The 9,935-nt window shown below is 30.3% G+C and overlaps 1 protein-coding gene across 1 annotated transcript; it reads left to right on the plus strand.

The window, feature by feature from the left end:
- Positions 1-566: 566 nt before the first annotated feature.
- Positions 567-1,370, plus strand: LOC112770629 (uncharacterized). Its single transcript, XM_025814955.1, has one exon. It carries the CDS (start codon positions 567-569, stop codon positions 1,368-1,370), a length of 804 nt encoding a protein of 267 aa, XP_025670740.1.
- Positions 1,371-9,935: the final 8,565 nt, after the last annotated feature.

The raw sequence follows: 9,935 nt of genomic DNA on the forward strand, positions 1-9,935 counted from the left end.
CATTTTTTCTTCTAATTAATTAAGAATAAATAATGTTCATTATTTTTCACCAATCCAAACAAGAGAAGAAAGAATCAATACTGAAAAAAGAAAAAAAGAATATAGAGATTGGAGAGTACACAAATAAGGGGGCAGATAAAATCTAAAGTGACGTAACAGAAATTGGAGGGAGATTCGTGTCGTTATCAAGCCGTCCACTTGGCGCCTATCCCCCCATCTCATTATGGGAACCCAAAACGACGCTCTTCTATTCGCCCACGTGCTCCATGCACCCTTTCACACCCGCCACGTCCACCCCTTCTCACGTGCCTCTCACGTGACTCACACCCATCAAGTCTTCAACCTCCTATAAAGTTATCCCTCCTCTTCCCCCAAACCCTTGCATTTAGGTGCTCACAAATGAACTCTACTCTCTACATTTCCCTGTTTTTTCTTTCTCTCTGAATTTTTTTTTTTTTCAGTTTTCATCGCTTTCTCGTAACAGTTTTCAACAGAAAAAGAAATATAAAAAAAAAAAAAAATTGTAAGAAATAAAAAAGAAAAAGAAAAGGAAGAACTCACTGATAATGGGAGGTAAAGGTGGTTGTTGTGTAACGAGATATGCAACCGGTGCTTACGATATGTCCAAAATGGAGAAGATAATGCTTAGGTTTCGTCCTATAGCTCCTAAGCCAGTCGCCGGTTCCGACGGTTCTTCATCGGAGAGCGGCGACGCTTTTTCCAGATCCGCCGGAAGAGTAGCCAAAAGAAAGTACACAAAGGACGGAAGCGGAAGCAACCGTCGGAGGAGGAAAACCGCAGCGTCGGCTTCGGCTAAAGTTTCGCCGTTGTCGCCAGCGGTGACTCTGCCGTTGCTTCCGGAGACTCCGGATCCGAAGGAGGATATACTTCCGGTGGTGAAGGAGGACGCCGTGCCGGTGTCATGGTTTGGTTTCGGCGAGCCAACGTCACCGGCGAAGGGATCGGTAGTGGTGTTGACTGTGGAGTGTGTGACGGACACGTGGCAAAAGGAGAGAGGAAGTTCGAACGAGGAGACGATGAAAGTGAAGCTTAGTCAAGACACGTGTCCGGGTTTTATATCTGACGGTTACGGGAACGTGACGTGGACAAACGGCGCGTTTAACGGAATGGTTGGTGGTAGTGGTTGTGACGAGGGAAAGGGAAGAGTGTGGCTAGTGACGAACGTTGTTTCTGCAGCTGTTGCGAGTGCACCGTACTGCGGTGGGTTCACGTGCAGGGTACGGGTGCAGAGAGAAGATAGCAACACTGATCTGACGGTTCCCTGTGATGTTTGGAGAATAATCGACGGTTCTGGATTTGCATGGAAATTAGACGTTAACGCTGCACTTACCTTGAGCTTGGCCTTGTAATTCAGGTACCGAAAAGAAAAACGCGCAAAGAACGAAAAACGGTGCCGTTTGAGTTGCGGTTTTGGGATTTGATCTTGAAACCCTTGGTCTTGGTGGTGGCGAGGGCTAAAGTGGCTTTGCTTGCTCGACACTGTATAACTGTAAATTAAATGCGTAATTTGCGTTTGGTGAGGTACTAGCTACTAATCTGCGTGAATCTGTAATTTTAATATATAATATATGTTTTGTTTTGTTGTGTTGGTTAACTTGCTACCATGACCAATTTTCACCGCTCCATTTCAGTAGCTACTTAATTAAACCTTTTTCTGTTGTTAATTTTGTGGCTAATTATGCTGTGTGTTGCTTATCCTTATACTTGATTGCTTTATATAGATCAGATCTTGTTAATTAACTCGCTCGATTACATAAGATGAAGAAGGGGTAGGTCCTGGAGTATTGTTTATATAGTTGTTAGTTAATTAGCTTGATAGTGGATAGTGGATCATGAAATTAGAATAGGATTCAATAATTATATATATCTTCGTTCTTTAAATCTGGATTATTGTTTTGTTTCTTTTGTATTCCTTAATTGATTTTTATTATTATTGTTGTTGTTACTCTGGTGGTGATGATCTGTGCACTTGAATGATAAACGAGCACATACAGAAATTTGAACTATACATGAAAAAAAAAAATCAGAAAATTTAAATTTAGCGAGATTGAAAGTTCAAATTTATTGAGATTGATGTAAAAAAAAATTGCATGAGAAGAAAGCTATGAGATCATGGAAAAAGATGCGAGAGATGGGGTAGCTAGCTAGGTGGGACAGGTGGATTTTGAATTGAAGGGAAAACTGTGACACAATAAAAACGCTGTTTAATTTGTGTGGTTGTTGGATGTGTATGTGGTCACTGGTTACTGGGTAGTAATAGTAATAGAAAATTAGAAATATTTGTATTTATTTGTTCGAAAAAGAAAAGGTATAAAAATACGGCACCATTAACCTCTTAACGAGTCTGCGATTGCATCACGTAGCTGCATCTGAGCAAAGCATGCATAATATACTTTTGTTTTTTAAATTATGTTTTGGTGTCTTTAATTAAGTAAAATTCCTTGTCATCAGTGTCAGATTTATATATGTTATTATATTTTTTTTCTTAGTTATTAATAAGCAAAAAGCAATTACCAGAAGCAGATGCTAGTAGCAAGTGCTGCTGACTCCTCCTCTGCTTATTCCATGGGAATAGAGAATGAGAATATGAAGAAAGATGAAAGCTTCGTTCTTAGCTTCCTATGTTATAGCTTCTGGTAAGTGACTTCCCCAGATTTCAACCACTCTTTAGCGATTGGAAAGAAAAAATAGACACACTTTTTGAGGTCCTATCAATTGCGATAGAAATTTCCCCAATTACCATGAGCTATTAAACTAACTTGTAGCACTTACAAACCAAGAGAAGTAACCCTTTTGGTTTTTCACCTCAACAACCCTGATGGGTTTAACTTTAATGTCTACTATAAAATAGATATCTATCTCCCAATAATGGAGATCTAGTTATGAGTTATATATTTGGCTAATTTTTTTTTTGGAATGGACAAACATAATGTGTACTGTTATGGGTAGGTTAGGTGTTTATTTTTTGAGAAAATTCTACACCTTTTCAATGCGAGATAATAAAATGACACTTTTCCCCTCTCTATTTATAAAATATATATTTTCATCTATTATAACTTTTAAAAAATATTCTTTTTAATCCATTTTAAATTTTTTGTGTTAACTAATATTAACTTTATCCATTTTTCAAGAAAAAATAAATTATTTTTTATAAAAATCTCCTTTAGCAAAAATTTTATTTTTTTGTCATTAAATTTTGCTCATCAAAATATTTTTTGATAAATTATCTTTTATTGATTAAATTGTATTCTTAATAAAATATTTTAAAAAAAATTTAATAATTAAATTATTTTTTTCTAAAACACTTTTCAATAATTTTTTAATTATTAAATTATGATTTTACTAAAATTTTTGTTAACAATTTTTTTATATTTTACTATTAATTTTTTGATATTAATATATATTATTTTAATATTAAAAATTATTTAATAAGATTATTTTTCAATATTAATATATATTAATTGTTATACATATTAATAATGGTAAGATTTTTTCTTTTAATGTTAAAATAATATACATTGATATTGAAAAATTAATAATAAAATATAAAAAATTATTAACAAAAATTTTAGTAAAATTATAATTTATTAAAAAATTATTGAAGGATATTTAAAAAAAATAATTATTAAATTTTTTAAAAAATATTAGTAAAAATATAATTTAATCAATAAAAATAATTTATTAAATGGTATTTTGGTAAGTAAAATTTAATGATAAAAAAATAAATTTTTTGTTAAAAATATTTTTATAAAAAATAATTAAAAAAAAGATAAAGTTAACATTATTTAATACAAAAAATTTAAAATAGATTAAAAAATAGGTTTTTTTAAAAGTTATAAAGGAGAAAAATGTACATTTTATAAATAGAGAGGAAAAGAGTATTATTTTAGCATCTCGCAAGGGAGGGAATGGGGTGAAATTTTCTCTTATTTTTTTTAATGTGGAGATAGAAAATATGAGAATTATATTTCACGGTCTGATTACGGATACATAAGTCTTACTATCAAATTTCTGATTTTAGGAGAATAAAAAAATTATAAACATAAATTTAACTTTTAAATTTTTAGTACCGAAATCTGTTTTTTAGATTTTTTTAATTGTTTTCTACAATTTTGTGATACACTTTTATCTTTATAATATAATAAAATACGTTTTTCTAATATTAAAAATAAAAAGTGTATATATTTAAAAAGCGTATATATTTAAACTATTTAAGTAATTGGATTTTTTTATATATATTTTGTTTCTTTTTAAAATATTCAGAAAATTTAGATTAAGACTGCTGATTATGAAATTAAAAGAATTTATTTTGACTATTTTTGATAAATTATTATTCTTCATATTAGAAATACTATAAACATGAGAATAAATTAGTATTTATTAATTTATTAGTGGTATATGTTAAGATAGTGATGATTATAAGAATTAAATTTTGTGGATACGTAATTCTTGTGTATTCTTTAGGAAAATTTTAGTATGATATTTATTTTTTAAATAAATTTTAATTTTAAATTTATAGACAGATTAGTTTCTATTATTATTTAATATAAATATAAAATTTCTTTAAAATTTTAAAATTTTAAAATTAATTTATCTATGTAGATAAATCATTTGATGTAAAGATTGTTCGATGTACGAAATAAAAAAATAAAAAATAATTTAATAATTAAAATTTATTGAAAATTAAAGTATCGAACAAAAAAAAATTTGGGAATCTATTTGGGGTATTTTTATTTATTTCTATAAGAGAATAGAATTTATATTATATATTTGAGTTGTTAATTTGACCTTTTTTATTTAAATGTCTTAGTATAATCTGTTAATAATTAATCATTTGAATTAGTCAATTAGCTAGTAAGCAATAAGCTTGACATAAAGAGCAAAAAATCAAAGTATTAATTCCTAATGGTATGGTTTAGTGTTCTTTTTCTTCCTAACCCTTCCTTAGTCCCTTGGGTCATGTTTGTTGGTGGAGTTATATTGATTTGTTACTGAGAGGGAAAGTTACTACTACTTTTAGGGTTTATTTTCTTTAAGATCACTATAATTATGTTTAATTTTTATTAATTGATATGCCCCTTTCGTACCTTAAACTGTGGCAACTTCTCATTCGTTTGTACCATGAAATCTGTGACAAAGACGGAAACAGATCCTCCAATTAGATTGCAGTTTGAGCAGTGGGAAAGAGACATATAAATGAGAATATTTTGATGATAAAAAAATCAATCTCGCTACGTTACCAATAATATTTCTACCAATTTCTGATAACTCTTATTTATAATTATGTTTAATAGAAGTGTTTTTGTAAATGTGTCTAATAAAAATATTTTTTTTATGATTGTGTTTAATAGAAGTGTCTTTATAAATATATTTTTTAAATGTATCTCTTTATATATGTGTTTAAAATATAATAATTAATTATTATTAGTAATAAATTAACAGATAAGATAAGATGTTGGTAGTAGGCTATACTTTTTCTAAAAAAAATAGACATGCTGTAAATAATATAGTACGAGATTTAAAAGATGGTAAGTTTGTGATGTTTTCTATTTTGGATTAAAATTTATATATTTGTTTTAAACATAACATGTTATGGACTTATGGTTATGTCATCTTCTTAGAGACAGAATTGATGGGCGCTTTAAATAGAGAGTATGAGAGTATATTTTTTATCCGAAAAGTTCACTTAATTTAGCTAGACATGATTTTATTACATATTTTTTTCCTGAAAATTTGTCGGTATGAATTTATTTAAGGAGCTATGATTGTTTCAATATTAAATCTGAATACAGCATGGATGTATTTTAAGTGGAGTTATAATCCCTAATCTTCTGTAATTACTATTTTTATATTTTTAATTCTTTCATGCTCATTTTTTTATACATAACAAATATGTTTAATAATTCTATTAGTCTTTATATTGCTACTAAATTTTCAATTAAATTGCAATAATCCTGGATATTTGTTTTTATATATAACATTTTACCATTCATCTTACATTATATACAAAAGTAAATATTTAAAGAACTTTGTTAAGTAGATAACGACTTTTGTAAACAATGTAAATAATAGGTTCTAAAATTGGTCCAATAAAGTAAAAATATACTATACTTCTAAATTATTCACTTAAATTTTAATACTAGGATAATCATCTTCACACATAGTGAATTAAACATCCAATATATCTATTATTCATATTGTTTAATATTTTCATTGTCTACTTATATTTTTTCATATTTAAAATGAACCTAATTAAAATGAGTAATATAAGGAAGCAACACTTATAATAAAAAATAAAAAATGTTAATATTAACTTGAATAGAAGACAAATACGAGATTAAAAAATATTAATTAATTATACATGTTCTCTTGCTAATAGAATGATTATACCAAAAAAAAAAAAAAAATCTAAACACAACTCACACCCCTGTTTCTCTTTTGGAAGTATTTTCATGTGAGCTGTACTTACCAAGATTACAAAACTCAGTCTTTCCACTTTGGAGTTTTAATTTCAAATCTTGCTTCCAGCAGAACTCTGATTTTCTTAAATTTCGTCATACAAATGTAGCTTGTAATGACATGTTAATTTGTTTTGCATTTTTCATCTGTTTTTGTCGTGTGACACTTTTTTTTTCACCTCCCTTTGGAAAATAATATATTCAGGTGGTTTATAATATGATGTCTAATTATTATCTATGTATATCGTTAAAGAAATTTTAGTTACACAAACCGGAAGAGAAAATTGAACTTTATTTAATCTACTTTTGTGCTTAGAGGTTTAAATTCTTCATTGCGGTACACTATGAGTTGGTGTTGGTAACGGTAATGTTTTCAATTCTACTATCTTTTTCTCTCGTATTTCTTATAAGGAAAAGTTTAGGGGTCAGTAATTTTTGTGTTTTATGATCAGCACTTAGGCTTGGTTTAGTAAAGCTTTTCGAAGAGGTGCTTGTGCTTTTTAAAAGCTCAAGCTCCTCATTTTGTGTTTGGTAAATAAAAAAGATCATGTGCTTGTGCTTGCAGTTTTTAAAAGATCGGGGTACTTTTGAAAGCACCTAAGATAGAGTTTTTCAAAGTTGGCTTGTGCTTTTCAAAATTTAAAAGTCTAATATAACCTTATATGTTAACTAATTTTCAAATTTAATGTTTGCATTTATGTCTATTATAGTATTTTTAAATTTTAAAAGCTATTTTACAAATGCAATTGTTGTTACTTGTGATTATTAAAAGCAATTTTTAATTTGATTTACCAACCATAAATGCTACCACTTTTAAAAAGCTATCTTTTAAAAATTAACTTTTATAAACTACTTTTAAAAAGTAAAAGCTTTACCAAACTAAGCCTTAACCATCAAAAGGAAAGTGAGTGATCTCCCACTATTAGATTTAATCTCACACCATTAAAAAGACTATTGATGGCCAATTGATAGTTATAAAACACAAAAGTTGCTGGCCTCCTAGCATTCCTCTTCTTATAATTTTCTTTTTTTTTTTCTTTTCTTCTCCTTTTGATAATTTTGTCTTCAATGTTTATTCTTTCTAATCTTGTGTAGCTTGGCTTGAGCTTTTTATATAGCTTGTCCTTTTCAGATTACTCTCAACTCAAGACCTTCAAGTAAGAAGAGTTATACCTTAAGTTGTGGAAAAACATGGAGTATGAGTATATTGTACAAGACACTTCGATCTTCAAATCAGGATATGAAATATTTGTTTAAATCAAAGAGAATGGATTCATTCAACATACCTATGTCTTTTGTGTTTATGTCATTTTATAGGCTAATTACGTATATTTCATAGCCGTTTATCAATTATGAATCTGTAATCAATGGTAATGAAGTCCTTTCATTAGTTTGTAGAATATATCTTACGGAAATTTTAGAATTTGAATTATAGTGAATTTATAGCGTGTAATTGAATTATAAAATATAACTAAGTTATAATGGGTAGATCTTTTTTAATTTTTCGATCCTCAAAAATTTTATCTTACAGAAATTTTAGTATTTGAATTATAGCGGATTTATAGCGTATAATTGAATTACAAAATATAACTAAGTTACAACGGGTAAATCATCTTTAATTTCTCATTTTAGCTGAAAGCCGATCCTTGAAAATTTAATGCCTATTTTTTCAACAACAGTTTTAGGCTAAAAAATTTTGATATGGAAGCAAAATGAGTGATATACTTTAACATGGTAATTTTTGGTATTTTTTAAAATTGTGGGAGTACACAAATTGGACCTTCCGATTTGTGTTTAAAAAGTTTGAAAAAAATTTAGAGTACATAAATCGGAGGGTCCAATTTGTGTTAAAAAAATTAAAAAAACTCAGAGTACACAACTCGGACCATGCGAGTTCTTTGGTCATGAAATTTTGCTTCACAAATAGCATGGTCCGATTTGCAGCTGATGGAATTTGAAATCTAAAATGTGGAATTCGGACCCTCCGTTTTTCTTGTTCTGGATAATTTTTTTTACATTTTGAGGGACACAACTCGCAAGGTCCGAATTCTGCTTCCTCTGATCCTACAACGAGGTGAAGCACCCCTCCTCCCCATACGCGAGTCCAACACTTCATTTGCTTCCATATTCAAATTAAAAAGCGACAGTTCTAAGGTAGGCATAAAAGTTTCTAAAATTAGTTAAAGACCTAAAAAAATATGGAGGTCACTTTTTTTTTTGGAAAAAAAAATTAACACAACAAGTGGAGCATAAGAAGACAAAAAGAACTAACTTAAAACAAATAAAAGAAAGCACCCACAGAAAAAAACACTATAAGATATCCCCCTGTCATCTTCGACATTGCCATCAACAACAAAAAGGATCCACACCAAACAACTCCTTATAATTTATGAATGACTGATGGATAATATCATCAATCCCCTTTTCTTTATTCTGAAAAATCCTTCTATTTCTTTCTAGCCAAATATTTCAGATAATCGTACAGAAATATATCATCCATCTCTTGCGTTCCTCCTTACGAGTTGGTAGCTCAGTCAAACTTTGAAAATGTTCTTTTAGTGTCCTTGGGCACAACCATTACCTTCCAACAAATGACAACCATGCACACCAAACCTATCAAGAAAAATCACAACCAAGAAACAAGTGGTGACCATATTCAACTCCTTTATTATATAACACACATACAACATCTTCCTGATTAACCACCCCAAGCCGACTCAGCCACTCCTTCGTATTGATCCGTCCAGTCAAAGCAAACCGGACACGCAGCTCAATTCTCGGTGGAACTAGACCTTTCCAAACTGTCCTAGTAAAGCTGTAACTCGCTATATCCTTCGGAATCATTTTCTCTTGCAATACCTGCACAAAAGAGTTAGTTGAAAAAATACCTTGTTTATCAAATTTTCACACAACTCTATCCTCTCTATCATAAGCAAGCTTGACCAGACATAAAGTATCATGCAGCTGGTTCACTAAATCCAACTCCCATTGGAATAACTCTCGCCTCCACTTGAAGTTCCATCTCCACTCTAACCCATCCCAGAACCCACAATCCTCTATAACGGATCATGTTTGGTTTGAAACTAAGAAAAGCCTCGAATATTGATCTTTTAGAGAACCGCCACGCAGCTAAACATCCTCCCATATCCGAGTCTCTCTACCATCACCAATCTCTATAGACAACCCATTAATCATCTTCTGTCTTACTTTTTGATCCTTGAACTGTATATGGCAAATATCCTTCCAGGGCCCTCCCCGGACAGGTAATACCTGTGTTGACAGGAGCACATTCGGGTTCATGTTATTACAAGAGCAGACCACCTTCTTCCATAAAGGGCAATCCTCCTTCGAAAAACGCCACCACCACTTAAATAGAAGAGCTGTGTTACGCACCATGGCATCTCCAACTCCCAATCTGCCAAACCTTTTGGGAGCTTGCACCACCTCCCACCTAAC

Source organism: Arachis hypogaea, chromosome 18 (assembly GCF_003086295.3).
Source record: "Arachis hypogaea cultivar Tifrunner chromosome 18, arahy.Tifrunner.gnm2.J5K5, whole genome shotgun sequence".
Taxonomy (NCBI): Eukaryota; Viridiplantae; Streptophyta; class Magnoliopsida; order Fabales; family Fabaceae; genus Arachis; species Arachis hypogaea.

Excerpts from the sequence above, each read along its gene's own strand:
- LOC112770629 (XM_025814955.1), top strand. The coding sequence starts at position 567 with ATGGGAGGTAAAGGTGGTTGTTGTGTAACGAGATATGCAACCGGTGCT.